Below are 26,026 nucleotides of genomic sequence, written 5' to 3' on the forward strand. Positions count from 1 at the left end.
TTCTTAATGTCTCAGAAGAGCTTAATATGGAAAGGAATTCTGTGATGGACTCTTCATAAAGTGAATAATCATTCTTGTTTTACCAATCTGAATATATGTTTAGGGTGGGTTTGTTTTTTTGGGGGGGAATAAGTTGTATACACCCATAAGGTCACCAATAGGCAATAACTATGTCACAGAATCTAAAACTTAAGTTGTGAAGGACCTTAGAGAGTAGCTAATCTGATCCCTTCATTTTAAAGGTAAGGGAACTTAAGCCTAGAGATAAAGAAATTGTCTGGTTTTTCTTAAAAACACCCAGCACAATATCTTTCTTATAATAGTCATATTTATTGAAGAGAAGGAATAAATACAAGGCTCATCTGAGTATTTCTCAAATATCAGCCTTCATAGTACCAAAGGAATCTCACGTTGATGGTATTAACATGTTCCAGAGAGATGGAGAGAGAGAGAATGTGTGTGTAGGTAGAAGTTCTCACATATCTATATACAGGGTGTCCAAGCTTAAGATTTAACAGCTTAAAATTGCACTAAGACTTTTGGTACACCCTGTATTTATTTATGTCAGTGCTATTAGGATTGTGACTTTGCTAATGTGAGTACTTCTTATACCTGTGCAGAGCCTAACTCTTCTAGAGCTTAGTAGATGGTTTTTAAGAGTTGCTATGACCAAAAAAAAAAAAACCAGTCACCCTCTGGCCTAGTTATTAATCACCCTAGTTTTTAATCTCTCATAATTTGCCTATTCTCAGAATTTACCAAGGCCTCAGAAAATAGCCAGCTCCGCGACCTCTACTGGAAGCTTTCTTAGCTTGTTATAGGATTGGCCAGAACTTATATTCTCCCAGCATAGCCATCAGAGAAAGACTTTTGTGGGTAAAGGCACACATATTTAATATATTACTGTATAATTGGCAGAGTGCCAATTCTAAGAGGTATCACTTCTGTCATCTTTTCTTATTTTAGGTATAGCTTAAGGCTCTTGAGTTTTAACTCTGGCACATTTGCCTCAGTACTGCACTCACGTTGTGAGTACTGCATACCAATGAAAAGAACAATACTTTTGGACAATTAGTGTGAACTATAAGTGGTGAATAACAGTCTCTGGCACAATTGCCAAATAAAAGTAAGAAACTGGATTGTCATTCTAAAACTGCGTTGTAACTGCGTATTGTAGAATAATCAGACCTCCACTCTGTAAGTGAGAGCATTAAGGTATTCTGTTTTCCAAGGCAGGAAAGGGTATGAATAGACTACAAATAGAATCCTAGAGCATATAAGTGGACTTAGAATCAACTAGTCCAAACCCCTCACTTCAGAGAGGAGAAAATGGAAGCCAAGAGATGTTAAACACCTAAAATTAATCTGTCCTCAGTTGTACAAATAGTGTCAGGTTTGGGATTTGAACCCAGATCTTCTGACTCCATATCCAGTGCTTCAGAAATGATTACCAATAGTCTGAATTTACCTACCGTTGGTGCACTAATGGGTAATATGATCAGTTGAATAATATTGCCCTTCATATGTGAAAATAACATTACAACCCAACATGATTATTCATGTGCTTTTAATTGTCATCTAATTTTATTTATATAGTAAACCAGGCAAACTCTGGCTTGTTCCCTTTTTGTTGTTTTTAATGCTTTATTGATTTATTTTGTTTTTATATCACCTTCATATCCAAATACATTCCTCCTGAATCCCTTCCTTTGAGTACCACCTCTTTTAACAAAGAAAAAGGGGAAAAATTGTAGTTAAGCAGAACTATCCAACTAATTCTGTGTGTATATACATATACATATGTCTGTTTATTTGTATTTTCCACACCCATCTTCCCCCAACTCTGCAGTAAAGGGAGAGGGGCACATTTTTTCTATTCTTTGGAGCTAAACTTGATCATTGTGATTATGTGGCCAAAAGATACGGGTTTGTGATCTGAGTAGCTAGGGTGGGATGGAAGTGCCCTATGAATTTATGAAATAGCAAGCCTAGCTGGCCTTCAGAGCTATCAAATTTATGACCTTGGCCTAATTAATACTGTTCTTTAACTTACTTAGCCTAACATACCCCTACATGTATACACTTTGGAATAGCCTAAAATATGACTGAACTAGTGAGGCATGCATGTTTTGGAAACTAAGAAATATGTTTTGACTTGTTTTTCCCCCTTGTCTCCCTCCCTTTTTCCTCCCTCCCTTTTTCCCAGGGTCATCTCCCTGACACTATGTTCAACCGGGTCTTACCAGGCCCCGTTGCACCAGACAATAGCAAGAAGCGGGCCCGCAGGGTACGGCCAGACCTCTCCAAAATGGTGGCCCTGATGCAGGGTGGGAGCTCTGGACCCCTGGCTTTGCATAGTAACTTCCAGCATGGTAGCAGTGGCCTACAACCTGTGTCATCACTAGGTCACAGCAGTGCCACCTCTACATCTTTGCCTTTTGTGCCATTTGTGATGGGAGGTACAGTCTCATCCCCTCATGTAGACTCCAGCACAATGCTTCATCACCAACATCACCACCACCACCATCATCACCACCATCACCACCACCCAGGCCTGAGAGCTTCTAGCTACCCTTCCACGCCAGCTACCACCACCTCTGCAGGCACAGCCCTCAGGTTGCCACCACTGCAACCTGAGGAGGAAGAGGAGGAGGAAGAGGAAGAAGAGGAAGAAGAAGATGAGGAGGAAGAAGATGATGATTTATCTCAGGGCTATGATAGCTCAGAAAGGGACTTCTCACTCATTGATGACCCTATGATGCCAGCCAACTCGGACTCTAGTGAAGATGCTGATGACTGAGGTCCCAGCATGATCCCCACTGCTTTAGTGGTTGTTGAATTTTTTTCATTCACTCTGGCCCTTGGACTGTGGAAAAAAGAAAGGGGCAGGAGAGAGATGGGAAAACCCAGGACTTGGGGAGGTGGAAAAGAAAAAAAAAACTTGTACCTAATTGCTCCCAAACGTGAGAGGATTGGGTGGGCAGGGGAACTCATCAAATAATACATAACCACTTCCTCATTTCTGGGGAAGGAATGGAGACTGGAGCAGCTGGTGTGCTCATTTACCCCTTCCCTGGACATCTCCATTAACAACAGACTGTAGCACTGGCCCCAGCCTCTGGCAGAGCCTGTTCCTGCTGGAACTGTGGATACAGGCTGGAGGGTCAGGAACTGTTACCTTCCTTCCCCTTGGCATTAATAAATTTAAGTTAATCCTTTTCCACTCTTCCCCAGTGCTGTTTTTGCTCCTACTTAATGTAAAATGCTAATTATTTCAATTAAGGTAAGGGTGCTTATTCTGGGCATACATTAGCCATGTCTTAAACATTGGTGCTTCTCAAATCAATTAGTTAACCAAGCCAGTGGCTGTGTTTGGCTTTAAAATGAAACAAGCTTATAGCAGGTGAATAATGAGGCAAGTATGCTTTGGTGTGTCCAGGTTACAAATTGTTCCACAGGTGGGGGCAAAAAACAGTTTCTCCAGGCTTTTATGGCCCTGTTTGTTTGTACTCTCAGGTCCTAACTGGACTTTGAACAGGGATATATAGCCTTGCTTCTTTTCAAGGTCATTAATGAGTACTGTGATTCAGGCACTGACTATACCAGTGGGAAACATGATGTCACTGCTCTGTGGCTGGCCTCTTTCTGTGCTGGGTTCCACCCTGCTCTATTTCGGCACAATTTCCCCTTTCCGTTTTATTATTTCAATGCCCCAAGTAGATGAAGCTAGTGCCAAGATTGCCCCATCATAGGACTGCTATCTCGGGATGAAAGCTTCCCCACGGCCTGGGCTTCAGCGGCTCCAGGTGTTATGCACCAAACCCCACGTGGGAGAGGGACGGGTACTCTCCTCGGCACCGGGGCGGACCGGGCCCGCAGGCCACCTCGGGACCAGCTGGGGCCGAGCCGGCCAGGGCCTGGAGGGAGGGGAGAGGAGGTTAATCACTGCCGAGGCCGGGGCCCTCCTCAGCTCCCCCAAACCATCATCAGCAGAAACGGGGGTCTGAGGCCCGATCTCATCTCACAGAGGCCCTCCACTCGCCCCACCGCCCCTACTTAGCCGGACGATTTGCTGCCCTTCCTACACCCTTAGAGAGACGCCGCAGTTTCCTGCCGCCCCGTATTTTCTATAGGGGCGGGGCCTCATGAGGCCCGCGCGCTGCCACCGCGGAACGCGCGCTAGCCCCTCACGTGCGGGGCGGGGCCCGCGCGGCTGCTGGCGGCTTCACTGCTCTCCTGAGTTCCTGCCTCCTCCGCTACCCGCTAGTAGGTGCTCTGGGAGACCACGTGCAAGAGCGTGGATGTAGCGGGCGCGTCTCCGCTCAGTCACGTGAGGATGCGTGCTCGTGCGAGGCCGAAAGGAGTTGACTGGAAAACCCCGCGAAATTCTGGGTTTTCTGTCCGCTGTGAATTTAGTGGCCTTTTTGTTTTTGTTTTTTTAAACTACATACGCCTAACCCAACAACCTCCGGGGGAAAAAAAAATTGTAACTCTCTGGAATCCCGGAAGCGGAAGGAGCCCCCCCTTTTCCAGGAGTCTACTTCCGGGTCACTAGGCGAGTGCAGGATTCCGGGGCCGAGAGCGGGCGGTGGAACCGGGACCTCGCGTGATTCTCGGAGCCCAAAAAAGAGTCGCGTCCCGGGACCATGGCGGTGACTCTGGACAAAGAAGCCTATTACCGGCGAGTGAAAAGGCTCTATAGCAACTGGCGGGTAAGGAAGAGCTCATAATAATACCCAGAGATAGCCTTTTTCGCCATCCCATAATGCCTCTGCCTCTCGGCGCCCTTTTTTCCTTTCCCGGAGGGATTTCCTCAGATTCCATTCCCTTCTCTGTTTTTTCATCATTCACCGCAGTCGGCCCTTGGCGGCGTCGGGTGATGGAGGAGGGAGCCCCCAACCTTCACATCCTCAGGCCGCTACCACCATCTTACCCGCTGGCCAGCCCCGAGTCACGCATAATAATCCTCTCAGTCGCTTCCCGCCCTCTTGCTCTTGCCAGTCAGTGATCGCATCCTATACTACCTTTCCCGCAGCATTATTCATACAGCCTGCTTACAGCCCTCCCAGAATGACTACGGTCGCACTTACGGCCCCCACCAGAATCCCACCTATCCTCGCAGGCAAGACTGAGGGGGTAGGAATGGTGTAAACATGTTTATTATTAGGAGGTTGATTTTCAGAATTGGAGGACCTCCCCCCCCCTTCAACTCCCGCCTCTTTTTCATCTCTGCTAGTGCTATGTATGCTGCTTCTAAGGCGGTAACAGAACGCTATATACCAGCATAGTTGCTAACAATCAGGGCGGCGTAATACTGAAAGAAAGCTCATTTGTTTTCTGTCTTTTACGGTTTCTGGGGCACGTGGTCAGAAAAAGCGGTTAATGCAGTTTTATCTCTTATTTCGAAATTAAGAAGGGAATCTTTTGGTTGGCTTTAAATCACAGTAAAAGTTGACATTAGTGGCAATAAATCTTAGAGCCTGAGTCTGTCCTGTGTTCAATAAACAAAATATCCAAGATGAACAACCACGAATGAAGATTTAGAAAAGATTTTGCATTCTAGTTCCAAATCTTGAAATTACCATTCAGTATCACCTATCTTAGTTTGGAATGAGAGGTTATGCATCTACCCTCTCATGGCACCACCCCACCCCCAATAAAAAATGTGCTACTTAAATTTTAACTCATATTTTACTGTTAGACCCATTAAATTTGTGTTTACTTTTTGGTACTGTCTGTGATAGAGTCTTTTAAAATGAATTATTTTTATCTGTATTGCTCTTGAAAGTCTTATGTAGTTAGTAAATCAGCATATGCCAGCACAAGAGAAAAATATATGCATAGAAATTTTTCTTTAGTTTGTGACTTGCTTGCTAAAATAGTCTTAAGCAGATTCTTTTACTTATGCTTATGGCTATTTTAAGATTGCAGAAAAAATCCTTAATATAGGAACTATACAGGTCCAAACTTATTTGTGAAGCTGCTATTTTCTAAACGTTAATTTAGATTGAAGTAGACTGACTAGTTAAAATTGTCAAGTACTAACCTTTTTTCCCTCCCCACTGTGGTCAAAATTTAATATGAAAGTAAGTTTCCAATGTAAGTTCACAGGTGTTTGATTTTCCTGACTATGAACCAGTTAATTGATTGTGCTGTTTGTGAAATAGTCGTTGAAACTTATCTTCAGTATTTAAAGTAAGACATATCATAATCTGCCGTATTTGGGGAATTGGTAGAGTTTCATATTAAGACACAGAGAAGGCTATTGATCATCAGTATCTATCTTCAAATCAGTACAGCATAGGCTTCTGCCTAGAGTTTTCCGGTGTTTCTCTTAATGTTGTAACAATTTATTTTTTCTGTCTATTTACTTGGTAACAATTTAAGTGTGATAATAGTAATCATTCCCGGGAGATTGGAGCATGTTAAGTGCTAGATAAAGCAAGGACACCTTAAGACGTCAGCATCTAATATATCTCTAATATATATAATCTTATATATAAAATGTAGTAGTTTGTTAAAATATTGGCCCATTTGAAGTTTCATTACTAGAAATCTGTATGCTTTCTTCTTTTTTATAACAGTTAATATTAATAAATGAGTGCATTCATCTTCCATTTGTAGAGCTTTCTGTACATATTTAGTCTATCTAAAATACTTTTATTCAGGTCTAGCGTAGGTAGAGAACAGCAGTAGGCCATGTAGAAGATATAGGAAGATTCAATCTCAATTTTCAAGGAGTTCCTGGTCTAGTAGCTGTTAATACCCATTATTACATGATTGGTATATTGGATAGTTAACGAAACAAAATCTTCTATAAGGTCTGAGGGAGAAAGTTGGTATCAACTGAAGGAAAAATGGAATTCTTTTTTTTAAAATTTAATTTATTTTCAGTTTTCAACATTCACTTCCATAAGTTTTTGAATGTTCTCCCCCTCCCTCCCCAAGACAACATGCAGTCCGATATGGGCTGTACACATACACTCCTATTAAACACATTTTCACATTAGTCATATCGAGTAGAAGAACTTTAAGAATGGGAGAAACCATGAGAAAGAAAACAAAACAAAAGAGAAAAGAGTCTGCCTTACTCTGCCTTCTGACTCCATAGTTCTTTCTCTGGATGTTGATGGCAAGGAAAAATGGAATTCTTTCTGGAGTAAGTGGTAGTGTCTGAAGTGAATTGTAAAGGATAGTGTGTGCACATTTATTTAGAGAAACTTTTTTTTTATTTTTTTTTTCCCTCCACCCAGTTTTTTTAAGGAGTTAAGATGAGTAGTGACAGCAGTTTGAAGTTCTTGTACAAGCTCCAGGCCTTGAGCTTTGAAACGGTCTCTAAAGTCTTTAGTGACGTCTCAGTGACTAAAAATTAACTAGAATGAGCTCCCTAACGTCTTATGATTTGCTCTTGTTGAGCATACTTCTCTTTCGATTGTGCGACTGGTCTTGGTGACTTCTTCCAATGTTTCTTCTGCTTGGGGCCCCAGTGGGGGACCAGAGCAACTTAAAAAGTCTTATTTTTATTGATAGCTTTTATTCTTATAACACCTTCATCTCAAACATATTCCTTCTCTAGCCATTTAGTGTCCCTTGTACCAAAGTTTTTTGGGTTTATGGTTTGTTTTGGTTTGGTTTTTTAGAAAGGAGAGATGAGTGTAGTGACACGTACCTGCAGTCCCTCTACCAAGGATGCTGCCTTGGCAGATCTCTTGAGCTTGAGGAGTTCTGAACTGCTATGGATGAAGTCACTATCGGGTGTCCACACTAAATCTGGCATCAATAGGGTAAACCCCAAGGGACCACCAGGTTGCCTAAAGTGGGGTGAACTTAGCCCATGTTGAAGCAGAATAGGTCAAAGTTACCTTGCCAGTGAGTAGTGGAATCAGGCCCCTGAGTAGCCATTGATTAACAGACAAGAGGGGGAAACCCAATCTTTATTTATTTTTTAAAAGGAAAGAGGAAGAAAAGAGTTCCAAAAAACCCAACACATTAACTGTACCTGACAGTATATGCAATGTTCTATACCTATAGCTCCACCTAAAAAAAAAAAAGGAAAAAAAAGATGGGAGGTACATTTTATCCTCTCTTCCCTGAGCAACTTTTACAAATATAAAAGGAACTGCTCCACTCTGCCTAACTATACTATAGCAAATCGTTTAACTTCTTGTGTCAGTTTGTCCATGCCTTAAGGCAGCACTACATAAGCTATCATATTGCCTAGCCAATTTTGAGAATATGTATCCCAATCTCAAAGGCAACAGAAAGATGAGTGTAATCTCTGTGTGCCTTTACTTGCTGCAGGGAAATTTCCTACTTCAATACTTAGAGGATTTATGATTTCATGAGTTTGGATACTCTCTTCACTAATACAGATTGTAAATTACCACTATAACCCTTCTCTTATGAAAAGACAAAGCTATCAAAGCTGAAAATGTTTATCACCAGATGACCACCCTTTTGGTGATGGGCCTCAGTTTAGTTATCCTGGCATTCAGGTCACAGACTGATATTTTGTCTCTAGCCCTACAGGTTAACCTTTTCAGCTTGACAGGACCTGCCAGAGCTTACTTATACTTTGCCATAGCCTTCAAAAACCATACCACAATGAGGTATGAAAATAGGAATTGCTGAAGGACAGGGAAATTTACATTAATAATGAATGTAAACAAATTAAGTTATTAATATGTGCCAAACACAGTGCATAAACATAAAAGCAAGACAGCCCTTGCCCTCAAAGAGTTTACGTTGTAATAGAGGGTGATAAAACATAGTGCTGTTGTAGAATAGATGGCAAGAAGCCATGATCTTTAAAAAAAAAAAAGTGTTAGACTACACCTAGATCAGTTTTTTAAAAGTTTGTCTTTATATCACAGTTACTTTCCACCTCCCTCCAAAATTAATCTTTTGTGACAGAGAACAACAATTAAACACAATATCCAGTATAAACACTGTAATTGATCATCCTAGATCAGTTTTTCAAAAGTCGTGAAGTGATCCTAAATCTCAAAGATGCTCATCAAAGCTCCCCCAATGAAATTTCTGGTGTCCTTGGTCCTGAAGGTGTTACCCCTTCTGATATGTTCAGTAAAAATAAGACCGGAACTCTAAAGATGTTAGAAGGGGGTTACTAAATGATCTTTATCATAAATAAAGTATTATTTCTTTGGTTATTATGTAGCCCTATTTAATTTTATATGCGGGAACGTACATCAGAAAACTTTATACAGAATGCAGGTAATTTATATTAGGTGACTAAATACCATTATTAGAGTCATTGCTGTTGTTGTTTTTAAGTTGAATATCATATCCAATCAAGAGCATAAACCCTTGTCACAAACACTTCTTTGGGAAAATAAAATTTTTCTTACACCATTTGTTTTCCAGAAAAATAACCTATAAGAAGTGCTGTAAGTATTTTAGGTACATCCAACCCTAAATATTTGATTTGAATATAATTAGGTCCAATCCACCAAGTATTTATTAAGTACCTGTTATGTACAGGTCACTAAAGATAAACAGAAAGCTACAAGTGATAAAATAATCCCTGTCTTCAAGGAGTTTACGTTATACTTACATGTTATGTGGATTTTTTAAAAATTTATTTTTAGTTTACAGCATTCACTTCCATAAGATTTTGAATTCCAAATTTTCTCCCCATCTCTCCCCTTCCCCATCCCAGGACAGCGTGTAATTTGATATAGGCTCTAAATACACGTTTATATTGAACCTATTTTCACATTAGTCATGTTTTAAAGAAGAATTAGAACTGATGGGAGAAACCCCAAGAAAGAAAAAAAGAGAGAGCAAATGACATGCTTCTGTCTGCTTTCAGACTCCATAGTGCTTTTTCTGGATGTGGACAGTGTTTTTCATCATGAGTCCTTTGGAGTTGTCTTGGATCCTTGCATCAAAGTTAGTCATTGCACATTGTGGCTGTTACTGTGTTTTCCTGGTTCTGCTCACTTCACTCAGCATCAGTTCATATAAGTCCAAGTCTTTCCAGGCATATAAGTCTGCCTGCTCATCATTTCTTATAGCACAGTAGTTTTCCATTACATTCATATACCACAACTTGTTCAGCCATTCCCCAACTGATGGGTATCTCCTCAATTTCCAATTCTTGGCCACCACAAAAAGAGCTACTATAATATTTTTGTAAATGTGGGTTCTTTTCCCATTTGTATGATCTCTTTGGGATACAGACCTAGAAGTGGTATTGCTGGGTCAATTTTTATTGCTGCACATTTTTATAGCCCTTTGGGCATGGTTCCAAATTGCTCTCCAGAATGGTTGAATCAGTTCACAATTCCACCAGCAATGCATTAATGTTCTAATTTTCCCACATCATCTCCAGCATTTTTAATTCTGTATGGATATTTTAATATGTTATTTGAGTTAAAATCCTCTTTAAATCAGCCTATACATGTATGAAAAACTCTTTGCAAGCAGTAGCCTCTTGGGGTGGGAGGTAAAGTGTCTTTCTGTTCCTAGTACCTAAGACGGTGCATTACACATAACAAGTACTTAAAATTATTGTCAATATCCTTTTTGTTGCAATATAAATAAAAAGATCACTAAAAGAAAGTCGTATTCTAATAATTGAAAAACCAGTACTGGTCCCAGTGAACAGGTAATGAACCATATATCTCTTCTCTGGGCAGAGGCTAGGACCTACCAGGGTGGAGTGTTGTTTTCATTATCTGTCCTGGTCCCGGTCAGATATCCTTACTTAACCATTTTTCTTTGGTAAAAGGGAAGTTTCCTTTGGGGAGGAAGGTCATGAAGGAGAAATATTTCTAGAAATGACTAAAGTGAAAACAAAGGACACTGATATAAATGTAGATATCCCATCCTTTTCGTAAAGTCTAATTTACAAGATATAATATTATTAGTCAAGGATACGGTCAGGTGTTACTCTATTTTGGTTGACATTGTATCACGAAGAAATTTATGTAATACTCTTGAATATCATTAAGTCATGTGAGTTTTCTTCTGAGACGGAATTCCTTTTAGAGTTTTGTTCCAATATCTTCTATAGAAAAACATTCAAAGATAACCACTTGAAAAGATCAGACAGCAGTTTGAAATTTTCTCAGTGAGGATTATAGCATATTCTGTGATCCATGGAAACTTTATGAGAAATAGATAATTAAGAGAGACATAAACAGTTTGCTCAGGTTTGTTCCCATTTCCCACGCTGTCAATCCCAAATTTTATAAGTATTTACTCCACTATCATTTAAAATAGATGAACTTAATTGTGCTACTGTGGGTTTTTTAAGTTGTCATTTATCTTGAAATTAAGAGAATAAATCCTCACCTGATGGCATTTGACTTCATTTTTTTTTGCTATCTCCAAATTCCAAAAGAAGTTTCCCAAAAGAACTCAGTAATTAGCTTAGTGTTGTAAGCAGTAAATGAAAACATTTTATTATACACAAAGATAGTGGATAATACAAGATATATAAGTATTAAGTATAGTAAGATATTTATGGAAATCTATCAAAATCATACTGCCTACTATTTGCCAAGCACTGTGTGAGGTACCAGGGATACAAAGAATGAAGCAGTCCCTACTCACAGAGCTAACAAGTAGGCATATATAGAATAAATACAAAGTAGATACAGGATTAGCAATTGGAGGAATCAGAAAAGACTAGGTTGAAGGTAATGCTCAGGCTATAACTTGACGAAATGATGGATTCTATGAAGCAGGAGTAAGGAGTGAGTTCAGTACCTATCCATGAAGAATCACTGCTAAATCTGAGTAATATAGTACCAAAGTAATGCAGATCGGTAGGAAATTTGAAGTAATGCAGTATGTCACAAGAATCTTTGCCCTCCATTTTAGTGTGTTGAAGTAGAGGGGGAAGGGGGGAGTGGATTCAATAGGGGAGAGAAATGAGAAACAGGAGTTTGTTTCATTTAAAAAAAAAAACTAAGAAAAAATTGACCTGTTAAAATTCTGTTCACTACTTTCTATTTTAGGTACTACTTTTATCATGAGATAGAGCTATAGAGCTTTATGCTGTCCAGGTCAATTTTCTCATTCTGTGCTTGATTTGTTTGCCCTCTTATTCTACAACCACTTTGGCAGCTAGGAGCTTTAGAATGAAGTAGAGTGGAGTTGGGGAGATCTTTGACAGCTGATGGTCGGGATGATGTTTTTGTTTTCTCTCCCTTCTATAGAGTGGACACAGAGATAAGGGAAGGGGGTCTTAATAGCTCTGAAATCACCAGATCTTTCTCTTCTTTCAAGAAGTTACCCAAGAGCTGTGATTGTAACAGGAGGAGCTGAATAGATGCCCAAAATGGAGGGGATTGCTTCATCTCCTTTGTGGATAAATACCTAAGTTATCGTATTCTTCTTTTGGCAGTGTGCAGTTGAAAAAAAAATGGAAGTGACCAAATACTCTGCTCTTTGTGTTTCAGAAAGGAGAGGATGAGTATGCCAATGTTGATGCCATTGTTGTTTCAGTAGGTGTTGATGAAGAGATTGTTTATGCCAAATCTACTGCCCTTCAGGTAAGTAGGTGGAACCATCCAAGGCAGAAAATAGCAGAGTTTTTTTTAGCCCATTGGCAGATTTAAAATTTGTCAGGGTGGAAGGGGAAAAGATAAGAAAGTAGGGGGAGAGAGGAAGGGAAAGATGAGAATGCCAGCAAAAATGGTCTTGGGTGTTGCTCTTGACTTTCTTAGCCAGGGGCAGGAATAGACAAATATCCCATGAGCATCAGCCATCCTAATCATAGTAGGATACGATTAACATTCTTTATTGATTAAATCTTCCATTTCTGCCTATGAGTATCATGACTTCTCTTCTCTTTTCCCGTAGACATGGCTCTTTGGTTATGAGCTAACTGATACCATTATGGTGTTCTGTGATGACAAGATTCTTTTCATGGCCAGCAAGAAAAAAGTAGAGTTCTTAAAACAAATTGCCAATACCAAGGGTAATGAAAATGCAAATGGTGCTCCTGCCATTACACTGCTGGTTCGAGAAAAAGTAAGAAATTAAAATAATTTATTGTAAACATTTAAGTATTTAACATAATGACAGTAATGCCGGCAAAAAACACACAACTCTATGAGAATTGAAAGAATTCAAAGAGAGAGTGTTAGGATGTGGCATTAAATTCAGGTCTTGATGAATATTTGGGAGAAAGGAAGGGCATCATTACAATTCTTTTTTGTTTGTTTTAATCTGTGTTTAATATTAGTTACCACATATCTTTCTGGTTAACTTAATCATAACCATGGTATTCCCAATACTTCAAAATCTGTTTTGTTGTTTACATTTGAAGTCTTTTTGATACCTCCCAGCCCTTAATCATTTTCTTTCTTGAGCTATTATTCATTTATGTTTAGTAATAAACCAGCTTAGTCATAGCTGTCCTCAAAGAATGTGGGCTATAATTTCCCTTTCCCTTTCAGTTTAGGTAAATCAGGTCTACTGTAAAGAAATTAATGCTGAGTCCAAGTTTGGCTTTTTGGTTTAGCTAAACACTGCATTATATCTAAGAACCATCAGAGTGATCTAATTCTTACATATTAATAATGAACATCACCTCCCTTTTGGTGTTGCTAGAATGAGAGTAACAAAGGCAACTTCGACAAAATGATTGAAGCCATTAAAGAGAGCAAGAGTGGCAAGAAGATCGGGGTATTCAGCAAAGACAAATTCCCTGGAGAGTTCATGAAGAGTTGGAATGACTGCCTTAACAGAGAGGGCTTTGAAAAAGTAAGAGAATTGATGAAGAGACCAAAAATGGTGGGGTTAAGAAGGCTGAAAGTATGAGGATAGTTCCATAGTTTTTTAAGAAAAGTAAATTTATTCTCAAGCAGTAGAGTACTGTACTTCATACTTTTTTTAGTTTTCAGGAAGTGAGGCACTTGCACTTTTTGGTCAGGATAAGATTAATATTCAAGGACCTCATAAATACCAAAAAATCCTTTTGACCAAGAAATCAAGACAGTCTTCCTAAGGCTTACTTAACTTTTGGTAACTTGTTTCCTCTATTCCCCAACTTTTTTTTAAAAATCTAGAGAGTCACTTTATGTTTTATAGACATAATACGTCATTTCTTCATATTTCCCTTGTATGGTTTAGCAAAAAGATTTTTTTCTGACCATTTTTTGGAAGTTTATCCAGTCAGAGGAGACAGTATTTGTGATAACTGATTACTTAAGAGAGTTAATGATTTTTTTTCTTGTTACTACCTACCTGTTGAGATTCTTTCAGCAAATATTTGAACATTTTATGTGTAAAAGGAGCTATGCTAGGTTCTGTGCCTTTAAGGCTCCTTCCAGCTCTAGATGTAAGATCAGAACACAGTTCCTAGCCTCACAGATCTTATTGTCTAGCCGTACCTCATTAATAGTTCTTGTTTCAGGTTATATATTCCTTTGTCCACAGATCGATATCAGTGCAGTTGTGGCATATACCATAGCTGTAAAAGAGGATGGCGAGCTTACTCTGATGAAGAAAGCAGCTAATATCACCTCTGAAGTCTTCAACAAATTTTTCAAGGAAAGAGTCATGGAAATTGTTGATGCGGATGAGGTAACTATGGAAGAGACACCACCTCAAATATTGTTTGTTTTCAAGTAAACGGGGGACAGCTAGGTGGTGTAGTGGATCAAGCACCACCCCTAGAGACAAGGAGGACCTGAGTTCAAATGCAGCCTCAGACACTTGACAATTACTAGCTGTGACCCTGGGAAAGTCACTTAACCTCAATTACCTTGCAAAAACAAAACAAAATAAAGTAAATGACCAGTAAACTTTAAATAGTCAAAGAGAATATTTTGCTACAGTTTTCTAAGAAAAGAACAGTACTTCTCCCTGTCCCTCCCTGCCCCCAATTCTTTCTCCTACCAGATCAGTCTTAAAATTATTTTGTCCAGTAATGCTGGTTAGGTGTTCTCTGATGCTGTAGAACAGAGTGAAATTCACTAAAATCGTGTAACTCTAGGAGTAGAGGGTGGCTGTACATTTGTTTTGAATAGTAAAGTTTCTTAAAAATCAAACTTTGGTCATTTGATAGTGGTGTGACTACTACCTCTTTCAAGAGCAGTTGCAAGTAGAAATCATAAATGAGAAAATATCTAACATTATTAAGCCTTTTTAAAATATATCTGTGAATTCTAGATACTTAAACTGTATTTTCTTCCTTTTTCCTTGAGTCTGTTAAACAACAGCTTCCCAAGATTTTAGCCCATGACATATGTTACAAGCCTGCTATATTATTTTTTAAGATTTGTATGCCATCAGGCACCATATTGTCCCCCAGATAATAAAGGGTCAAATAAGCAGGATTCCCTTATAATTGTTGCCTCCTTCCTGGATATATTTGTAGAAAGTTCGTCACAGCAAATTGGCTGAGTCTGTGGAGAAGGCCATTGAAGAAAAGAAGTACCTGGCTGGAGCAGATCCTTCTACAGTGGAGATGTGTTATCCTCCCATCATCCAGAGTGGTGGCAACTACAATCTCAAATTCAGTGTAGTTAGGTAAGCAGCAACCTTACAATCATCAGTACCCTCGTAACTACAGCCATGAGCTGATCCCTCCATTCTGAGGGAATTGCATCTCTTTCATCCTTGTCTCCATATTACTGGACTCAATAAATAGATTTCAGTCAATATATGTCCAGCTTCCCTAGAGCACTGTAAATTATACAGTGCTGAACTTTTGGCCACCATTCCACTTTCAGCAAAGATCAAAGAATATACTGACTCAATGTTAAACATTCAATGGGTGCTAAGTAATTTTCTGGCTTCAATAGTATCATGGTTTTCTATCTTGGGTCTCAAGTGACAAGAATCACATGCATTTTGGGGCCATCACCTGTGCCATGGGTATTCGCTTCAAATCCTACTGCTCCAATCTCGTACGAACCCTGATGGTAGATCCTCCCCAGGAAGTCCAGGAGAATTACAACTTTCTGCTCCAGCTACAGGAAGAGCTGCTGAAGGAACTTAGACATGGTAAGGTTTCTGTAAAAGATAGGTTAAGAGTAAATATACAAAAACATAGGCTGTGTCTTTTCTACATATCCTTAAGTCTCTACTAGGTACTACTAAAATTCTGGTTTTAATTTGGGAGAGTGGGGATCATATTTAAAATACTTGTAAATCTATTTTGTGAATAGTTGAGAGATATTTTTCATATTTGTAAAAGTAGCATGTTTTGATGTATATCTCAGATTAATTACCATGTTCTACTTTCCTAAACATTAAATCTGCTTCACTCCCAGAAAACCAGCACATTATGCTTTCTTCAAAATTAAATGTTTCACTCCCAGAAAACCACTTTCTTTCTCCTTTAACTGGTTTTCTGCTGACCTGCAATTTTAAATCTATCCTATAAATATTATATTTCTCTTTGTTTCAGATTCTTCTAATGGAAATTTGGGGAGCTAGGATTTTGGAAGGATTTGTACATAGGGAGAAATGGAGCATTTATTGGAGAGTCTAAATTCTCCTAACTTTTGAAACAAATCAGAATGGATCCACGACTGACCTAGCTTGCTATTATAATTCAGAAAGTAGCTACTGGATGACTCGACCTGCAGTTATCCACCAGTTCTAGAATTTTGTTCACCTATTATTGCTAAAGCCTCCTGATCTCACTCTTCTAAGATGAGAAAATCTTAGCAAAGACCATGTTATTGTTATTTAGTCATGTCTGACTCTTCATTACCTCATTTGGCATTTTTTTGGCAAAGGTACTGGAGTGGTGTACCATTTCTTTATCTAGCTCATTTTACAGATGGGGAAACTGAGGCAGAGAGTTAAGTGACTAGCCCAGGGTCAAACAGCTAGTAAGTGTCTGGGACTAGATATGAACTTCCTAAATCTAGGCCTTGCAGTGGATAGAACTGCCACCTGGTTGTCCCCCAGTAAAGACCATGATCCTAGCTTAAACTATGTCTTGGTTCACCATTTCATTAAGCTAACTAGAGAACACTCGGAGTAATGTCCATTCCTTCACAAACTAGATGGGTAGGAAAAAGGGAGACTATGTTGTCCTGATTGTTAAAAATCTTACTTTGAAATATTTTAGACTTTATAGTTTAGTATCGTACTTGCCAACTCCCACTAGCCCAATCCAGATTTGGTCTTCCCTCTTAGAGATTGAAAAGTGGATAAAACAAAAGATAAAACAAAAAAAAAGTTAATTCTTGAAGTCAGATGGAAACATAGCCAGGGCAGCTTCGAATGTTCCATGTTGAAGTTATTATATACTTAAAAGGAAGAGATTTCCAATTTCACGTACAATCCTCTTTCTCTTTAATGCTTTATATACGGACGTACTCAATTTATTTGACGTTTCAACTTTCAAAAAAAAAAAGGTACATGAATTTTTTAAGTCTCATATTGTTAGACTTTTTTCATTTGCTTTGACCTAAGGTGTGAAGCTATGTGAAGTATACAATGCTGTCATGGATATGGTCAAGAAACAAAAACCAGACCTGCTCAACAAAATCACCAAAAATCTTGGGTAAGGGATTCTGTAAGACACAAATATAATTTTGAATTAAAGCTCTTCTGTGGGCAGTAACTAATAGAATCATCCTTTTAGGTCAATTTATGACTAGCAGAAATAATTTCAGGGGGCCCTTCACACTGTATTCTAAGCAGTACCCTGTAGAAAATATTCAGTTAAGTTCTACTTTTGAAAAATTCTAGGCAATCTTCTTAGATGAAAGCCATTCCAGGGTACATACTTGTTCTTCCTGGGCCTCTGAAAGATGAGAAGAAATGTGTCAGGCTGTACCAAGTGCTGGCTCAGTTGGCTGCCAGGGCTTGAAAATCCAGTTACCAGCTTGTCACAACTGGATCGTGTGGCCTAGTTATGGGTGAGTGAAGTGGAGCTTAGCCTACCTTCATGGCCATTCTACTAGTGTACCCCTTAACAGTTTCTGAGAGCCAAACTGGGTGTGGGTGTGGGTATATGTGGGTGTAATAGAGAGAGCTCCTGGCTTTGATTTTTGGACTAGTGTGGTAAAATTTAAATGTTTGAAAGGATGGGCACTGGGAAGCCAAAAATGGGGAGGGCTTGATTACAGGAGTAGAAATGTACCTAGTCTAGATGAATTTTTTCTTTACAGTCACTGGACTAAATATGAAGAGCCTAAAGGCTCTGAACCCTAATCCCACTTCATAACTGATTGGCCAGTGTGGACCAATCACATGATAATGTTTGTGGCTCCTTCCATATCTGTAGAAAAACTAAGGACAATATTTTGTTAGTACCCATATTGCAGAAGAGCTATGAGAGCTAAGTCATGCCCTTTGTACTTTGCCAAATATGCCATATTTGGATATTTTCAGCTTGTGTTGAATTCTGACTTAACTTCTTTTATAGGTTTGCAATGGGAATTGAATTCCGTGAAGGATCCTTGGTAATCAATAGTAAAAATCAGTACAAGTTGAAAAAAGGTGAGGCAATACAAGATGTTGTTTTCTTTCTAAAAGTATCTTCCTTTGTCCCATCTCCCCTCTTCTCTATAAAATTTTTGTTCTTCATTGATCCCCATTTTTGCTATTTTAGGGATGGTTTTTAGCATCAATATGGGATTTTCAGATCTGACTAACAAGGAAGGAAAGAAGCCAGAAGAAAAAACCTATGCCCTCTTCATTGGTGATACAGTTCTTGTTGATGAGGTGGGTGTTAACCATTTGAGCCATTGGTATTCTGCAACTGTGGAAGCAAATTTCATAGTTAGGTCTTTTGTGATGGGTGACATCTGAAATAACTGAGGGAACAAAGCTTCTAGATTCATTAAGCAATGCATGGTAATTGTATAACAAATCAGGACCTAGCCTCCTCAGCTTGGCACTGATTCGCAAATACAGACATTTTACTGCATTAAAAAAAAAAAACAACAGTATATAAACCAGGATTCAAGATTAGGTCATCTGATTTCTAATTGGAGGAAAGATTAGAGACTTTTTAAGCTGCAAGAGAGAGAATGAATTGGTAAGAGGTGTTCCACTCTCCTCTCCCTTTCCCAACTGTTTGTATTCAGTTAAAGGAACAAGGAAACAGTAACTGACTGACCAATATTGGGCCAGTTTTCAGATAAGACATATGGGTTGCTTGAAATATATAATTGTGAGAAAACTCCTTGCATCACTCTTTGAATCTCACTGGTTTTCTGGTCAACATAGCATAGGTCCTTAGTTAAGGGTCTCTGAGCAACAGGTAGACGTGGTCCAGCTTGCCAACCACACGGGGCTAGATTCAAACAGTGCAACAAAGTTTTCTCACAATTCCCACAATTAAATAGTTTTCTCACAAGACAAAAATTGGACTATACCTATAATTGAATAGAAGGGGAGGGAACTGAGCTAGATCCAGAAGACAGACTTAGTGTGGTCCACACAATTCTCTCATTTTTCACATCATATTCACTTGTTTTAGTGACCTGAATGATAATCATTGTCTGAGAATGAATTGTTAGGTCACCATCCAAGGAAAAATGTTTGTAACTAAGATCAAAGGAATGAATTGAACAAATATTGAATAGATTTGCTTTAAGGCCATATTGCTTAAGATAGTTAATTCAGCCAACATTTAGTAAGTACCTATGGTGGATTAGGTACTATGAATACATAGATACAAACACACACAAGTCCTTCCCTAAATGAGCTTGCATTCTTGGTAATCATATCTAAAGAATGAAAACCAATATTGATTGACATCACTAAGTACAAAATATTTCTCTGCTAAGTTTAAAGAAAAAAGTGCTGTCATTATCTCTAGCAGTGTCCAACTCCTGCTCTTTGTCCTAGGATGGTCCAGCTGTTGTTCTTACTTCTGTCAAGAAGAAAGTGAAGAATGTGGGCATCTTCTTAAAGGTGAGAAAGCACAGGGAAATGGTCATACATTTTTTTTTAGTACTATATCACATCAGGAAGCCATATGCTTGCAGTCTACTTCCAAGTTTTTTATTCATAAGAGTTGGATTGTGTGACCTATTGACTATTCAAAAATAGGATTTTTTTTTTAAAAGCAATAGAAAAAGCAGTCACCTTCTTTCTCCTCCCAAAATAACCTATACTGACTTTTTTTAATTTTTTATTGAGGGGGGAAGGCAGGGCAGTTGGGGTTAAGTGACTTGCCCAAGGTCACACAGCTAGTTAAATGTGTCAGATGTCTGAGGCCGGATTTGAACTCAGGTTCTCCTGACTCCAGGGCCAGTGTTCTACTCACTGCACCACGTAGCTGCCACCTCTTGTACAAACTTTATAAAAAAAATTTACAGTAGTCAGTTTTGTTCAATGAAAATAGTGGTACTTAAAAGACAAAAACTCTGTAAGATCCATGAGATTGTATTGAATCAAGTCATAATTCTCACTCTAGGGTTACAGCATTGATAATGGCACTTTACTTCAGCCTCACAAGTTTTGTGGAAATAGATCTAAATGCTAATTACTGAGTGTTTGACCATATAACTAGAAATTTCTAGTGGTTAGGTGCTACAGGTTTGCTCAGTCACGTAATTAGGTAAAACAGTTTTTGTAAAAATCTCAAGCAGGTTACATTTACCCATGAGCCATATGTTCTATACCCAGGATATAGGAAGGAGGAACAAGGTATGTAAGTTCAGGAGTTATTTTGTTTAAAGACTTTCTAATGTGGGAAAACTCAATTTTCATGTGTCTGTGTATATTTATTTTTCACCACAGAATGAGGATGAAGAAGAAGAGGAAGAAGAGAAAGATGAGGCTGAGGACCTTTTGGGACGAGGTTCAAGAGCAGCTTTACTCACAGAGAGAACACGAGTAGGTCCCCTGCTCTATAAATTTTTCACATCTTTTGCCTGTGGATGTTTTACATGTTTTAGTAACTTGGGTTTATTCCTCTCCTTAGAATGAGATGACTGCAGAGGAGAAGAGGAGAGCGCATCAAAAGGAATTAGCCACACAACTCAATGAGGAAGCCAAAAGGCGTTTGACAGAGCAGAAAGGAGAACAACAGATTCAGAAGTAAGAGCATTGCTGATGACTGTGGAGGGATTGAGCCCTAAGACTTCTGAAGTCTATTGTTCACTTTTATTGTTCCCATCCTAGAGCTCGAAAATCTAATGTATCCTACAAGAACCCATCTCTGATGCCTAAGGAACTACATATCCGTGAAATGAAGATTTATATTGATAAGAAATATGAGACCGTAATAATGCCTGTGTTTGGCATTGCAACACCCTTCCACATTGCCACAATCAAGGTGATTAACTACAATATACTGGACCAGGTTTCATCTAAAATTCTTTATAGACTGTTGTCTCTACTCACCATAACTATGTCGTTTCACGTTATCCTTCTTCTTTGTTGCCCCACCTTCTTTAATGCACTTTTCCAGTTTTATTCACTATCTGCTTTATATTCCTATTATTCTTTGTTTCCCTCCCCATTTTCACTTCCTAGAAAAATGAATGTTTCAGATTAATCTATTTGGCAATAGATATATCTGCCTGGTTTTTCCTAGGGCTTCAGAAAAAGGTGTTTCACCTGTGTTTTTGTTAAACATTTAGGGTTTAATTCACTCTCAGTACAATAAGCTATGCAGTGATAAATATTGGATCTTCTACACTTAGAGACAAAGAGGGCTGAAAATAAATGTTACTTAAGGTGGAATCCCAATCAGGCTTTTCTGATTGGGGAGATAAATTTAGATAAGATATGGTCTCTGCCCTCAGAATTGATTCAGAGTTTAGTAGTAGAATATGACAAGGCTAAAAATGTAGTCTTGTCATGTTGTAAAGAACTCTAAATGTGAAGTTGAATTTGAACTTTAATTCTGTAGGACATAGGAAACCTTTAAAGAGCATAGTGACATTACCAGATCTATGCCTAAGGAAGACTGGTTTGGCACTGATGTAAATGATCAAATGAAAGGCAGAGTGATTAGAGTCTGAAGACTTGTTGGGAGACTACTTCAATAGTCTAGGTGGGTGGTGTTGGTGACACAGGCAGAAATAGTAATCATCAGTGGAATCAGGTTTGGAGAACCAATTCCTCATGGTAGCACGTGCCTATAATCCTCACTATTAAGGAGGCCAAGGCTGGTGGATCTCTTGAGCTCAGTAGGTCTTAGCTGCAGTAGGCAAAACCCATCAGATTTCTGCACCAAGTCTGGCACCGGTGTTATGAGCTTCTGGGATCTAGGGCCACCAAGCTTGTAAAGATAGGCAAACCTGTCCACGTAAGAAACTGCACAGGTTGAAGTGCTCATACCAGTCAGTAATGGGATTGAGGCTGTAAGTGACTACTGTACTTCTTGCCTAGTGTGATATAGGGAGACAGCCTCCAAAAAAAGAAAAAAAGACCCTTGGTTCTCAAATGCTATACCAATAATACATAAGGTGTGGTAAGCTTTAAAGACTTCAGAGAGTATTTGGGACCATTGACCTAGCTAAGTTCAGAGAGTTCATCACCAGCTCTTGCTAATGATATATTGAGGGAGGAGGATGCAGTGCACAACTCATGAAGAGATCTTTTAAGGGAAAGAGGGATCATGATCTGAATGTTTGGAAGAAGTTCTCAGAGTGATAAAATTGCAGATCTTTTGATGTATTATAGAGCTTAAGGTACTAGCAAGACATACAGGTGAAGATGGTCTCTGGGCAACTAGAAATGTGAATTTAAGGTTCAGGGAGAGCAGTCAGGACTCAAAGATTGGGATTCTTCTGTGTAAAAGTAATCATTGAAAACAAGGGAGTAAATGAGATTCCTAAAGGAGAGGTCCTCTTGTGTAGAGAGAAGAGAAAGAATCAGAGCCCGTGATCTTGAGGAACACACACTTTAAGGGTCTGAGAAAGGACAGATTACCAATAAGATTTTTTTTTAATGGTATGTTAGTGAAGTAGGAGAGCCAGAAGAAGAGATAACTAACAGTATTAGATGCTGCAGTGGAGGATGAAAACTAAAGAAAGATCATTGGACTTTGGGATTTTAAGATTATTAGTGACCTGTGAAAGATATTTTATTAAACTGGTTGAACAAAAAGCCAGATTACAAGGGTATTGAGGAAGTAGACAGTGAGTATACACAGCTTTTTCAAAAAATTTGGCCATGAAAAGGAGAGACAAGGTGGTGTCTAGATGGAAAAGAAATCTTTTTTGTTTGTTTTTTGTCTTCCCTTTCTTTGAATAGAATATCAGTATGTCTGTGGAAGGAGACTATACCTACTTGCGAATCAACTTTTATTGCCCCGGGAGTGCTCTGGGCAGAAATGAAGGCAACATTTTCCCCAATCCAGAGGCTACATTTGTCAAGGAAATGTGAGTGCCCAGATACCACTTATCCCAAAATCCCTACTGATCCCTCTATCCTGAGTTCCTCTTTGTCAGTATGGTTATAAACTCTTACTGCCCACTAAAGAGAAGTTAAATCCCAAATCCCTCCTCCAAATAAATTGGTGGCTGCCAAGATAGATTGTTTCCTTAACTGAGATATGATGGACTAAATTTGAAGTATTGCATCTGGCTTCAAGGGGAAAAGTTAATCACATCTTCCCTTTGATTAGATTAACCATTTACAGATCCATCTCTTTTGAAGAGCAAAAGAAATACATAGTATGATCTTTCTCATCATCCTCTCTTCAGTGTGATCCCTTTCTCCCCATGAGACATTAAGCTAAACATACAGGTCCTGAGTATAGTAACAGGTTCACTAGCCCAGTAAGCAACTCCTCCTGTAACATTTGTTTGCTTTTCTACCATAGCACGTATCGAGCTTCAAATATGAAGGCACCTGGAGAACAGGCTGTACCATCTTTAAATCTTCAAAATGCCTTTCGAATTATAAAAGAAGTTCAAAAGCGCTATAAGACTCGGGAAGCAGAAGAAAAAGAAAAGGAGGTGAGCCTTGAGACCAGAACATATGCATAGAAAAAGGACACGCGGGTTACTTCATAGAGACATTTGGGGATGTAATTGCATTACCATTCCTTCTGTTTCTTCAGGGCATTGTGAAACAAGACTCGCTAGTCATCAATCTTAACCGGAGTAATCCCAAGCTGAAGGATCTGTACATCCGACCCAACATTGCCCAAAAGAGAATGCAAGGCTCCCTTGAAGCTCATGTCAATGGTAAGGATTCTTCTGAATCACTGGCAGGTGCATAAAAGCTGAGAAGTAAAATGAAAGAGAAATTCTGTAGTATTTATGTAATAATTCATAATATACTACAGAGGGGAAAAACTCAATTGTTTCTTACCTTTCCAGTTTTTCTGAAGCATTGCGGTGTTCTACTTGGCTTGATAGTGTCGTTAGGCACTCAGTTTCTTTATCTCACCCAGGTTTCCGTTTCACATCAGTTCGAGGAGACAAAGTGGATATTCTCTACAATAACATTAAGCATGCCTTGTTCCAGCCTTGTGATGGGGAAATGATCATTGTCTTGCACTTTCACCTGAAGGTATACTGTTGGGGTGAGGGGGGAGAAGGGTCTGGAAGGGTCTTTGTTTCTGTGGTATCTGACTACACTAGGGCTCTTTTTTTCCCCTCTTTCCGTTTTTGAAATCTGAATTCTGTGCCCTCTTCAACTTCTGCACAGCATATCCACCTCCCCCAGGACCTATTCCACTTCTTATATGCCTTCATGGTCCGCTCTAGAAATCCATTCCAGTAAATAGGTAAAATACTGCTCTTCACAAAAGTGAATTGAATGTAATACTTTCAGAGTCATCTAATCCTCTTAACAGATGAGATGTAGAAGTGCCTTAATAGGACTGGTGCTACTTCCATTGTAGAGATAGTTATTTTTCCAACCCTGTGCATTGTCTTTTTGGCTATTGTGTGTAGCCTGAGCCTCCTGACTTCTGTTTTGTGTTTTCTGTTTCTTGTTGCCAGAATGCCATCATGTTTGGGAAAAAGCGGCACACCGATGTGCAGTTCTACACTGAAGTGGGAGAAATCACCACTGACCTGGGAAAACACCAGCATATGCATGACCGCGATGACCTGTATGCTGAGCAGGCCAGTAAAATTCTGTATCTGATTTGAGGGGAAGATAGGATAAGACAGGATAACTCTTTGGTTGCCAGTGCCTTGGAGTAATAAATTAATGATATTCTAACCTTTTTGAAGTAGACCTCAGTGGCCTGTATAGAAGACTGTACATAAGATAGTTTTCAGTGTGTTCTATATATGTCACATTTGAGCTTCACAGCAGCTCTGTGAGTGAGATATTACTATTCCCATTTTACAAGTGAAGAGAGAGGCTCAGAAATGTTAAGTGGTTGGTAGGTACATGGTCACATAGCTAGGAAGTTTCAAAGGCAGGATTTGGGCTCTTAAGTCTAGCCCTCTGTCCACTATATTATACAAACTGCTGTTTTATTGATAAATCAGTGGATAAAACACCAGTCCACGAATTCTAATATTTTCCATCATTACCATTGTAACACTAAACAAACTGCTTAACTTCTTAGCGCTTCATTTTCCCCCATAGCTCCAGAAATATCCAGGATATAAATAGCAGGAGTTGATGTTGAAGATACATATGATAATTGTTTTGGAAGAGAACATTATATTTAAAAATCAAGGTGGTATTTTTAGTTATTATTTTTCTTTTTGTGCAGATGGAAAGAGAGATGAGGCACAAGCTGAAAACGGCCTTTAAAAACTTCATTGAGAAGGTTGAGGCCCTAACCAAGGAGGAGCTGGAGTTTGAAGTGCCTTTTAGGGACTTGGGGTAAAATATTTCTTATTAGCCTAGTGTCCCTCAGACCTTACTTCTAACCACAGGGATAGGGAAAGTGTTGAAGACCCTCTACATTAATATCACTTTGATGTATTATTCCTCACCCTTATGCTGTAATGGAAAGAACATTGGAATTGGAGTCAGAAAACTGGTTCAAGAACCAGCTCTATTACTTACTCTTGGACCTTAGGCAAGTTACTTCACCTCTAGCTGTTCAGATTTCAGCATTCTGTCATTCTTTAAACTTCCTTCAAATACGACATTTCACATGCAAAAGCGAAGGAATGGGGAGACAGGTAGAATATAGATT

General features: G+C 39.0%; 2 protein-coding genes across 2 annotated transcripts in view; both read left to right on the forward strand.

The window, feature by feature from the left end:
- The window catches only part of CHD8 (chromodomain helicase DNA binding protein 8), a 63,478-nt gene extending 60,259 nt beyond the window's left edge, over positions 1-3,219 (forward strand). Inside the window, exon 38 of the mRNA XM_036734624.1 lies at positions 2,207-3,219. Within this exon, the coding sequence (XP_036590519.1) occupies positions 2,207-2,800 (594 nt within the window). The 3' untranslated portion in view covers positions 2,801-3,219. The remainder of the gene's footprint in view (positions 1-2,206) is intronic.
- A 972-nt stretch (positions 3,220-4,191) lies between these two features.
- SUPT16H (SPT16 homolog, facilitates chromatin remodeling subunit) overlaps positions 4,192-26,026 on the forward strand; it is a 30,130-nt gene continuing 8,295 nt past the window's right edge. Inside the window, exons 1-20 of the mRNA XM_036734626.1 lie at positions 4,192-4,712; positions 12,432-12,524; positions 12,835-13,005; positions 13,588-13,740; positions 14,416-14,562; positions 15,359-15,510; positions 15,815-15,987; positions 17,413-17,503; positions 18,371-18,444; positions 18,557-18,669; positions 19,801-19,866; positions 20,698-20,793; positions 20,882-20,997; positions 21,082-21,235; positions 23,164-23,291; positions 23,735-23,870; positions 23,975-24,101; positions 24,311-24,429; positions 24,864-24,989; positions 25,595-25,707. Of these exons, the coding sequence (XP_036590521.1) occupies positions 4,647-4,712; positions 12,432-12,524; positions 12,835-13,005; positions 13,588-13,740; positions 14,416-14,562; positions 15,359-15,510; positions 15,815-15,987; positions 17,413-17,503; positions 18,371-18,444; positions 18,557-18,669; positions 19,801-19,866; positions 20,698-20,793; positions 20,882-20,997; positions 21,082-21,235; positions 23,164-23,291; positions 23,735-23,870; positions 23,975-24,101; positions 24,311-24,429; positions 24,864-24,989; positions 25,595-25,707 (2,414 nt within the window). The 5' untranslated portion in view covers positions 4,192-4,646. The remainder of the gene's footprint in view (positions 4,713-12,431; positions 12,525-12,834; positions 13,006-13,587; positions 13,741-14,415; positions 14,563-15,358; positions 15,511-15,814; positions 15,988-17,412; positions 17,504-18,370; positions 18,445-18,556; positions 18,670-19,800; positions 19,867-20,697; positions 20,794-20,881; positions 20,998-21,081; positions 21,236-23,163; positions 23,292-23,734; positions 23,871-23,974; positions 24,102-24,310; positions 24,430-24,863; positions 24,990-25,594; positions 25,708-26,026) is intronic.

This window comes from Trichosurus vulpecula, chromosome 8 (genome assembly GCF_011100635.1).
Source record: "Trichosurus vulpecula isolate mTriVul1 chromosome 8, mTriVul1.pri, whole genome shotgun sequence".
Taxonomy (NCBI): Eukaryota; Metazoa; Chordata; class Mammalia; order Diprotodontia; family Phalangeridae; genus Trichosurus; species Trichosurus vulpecula.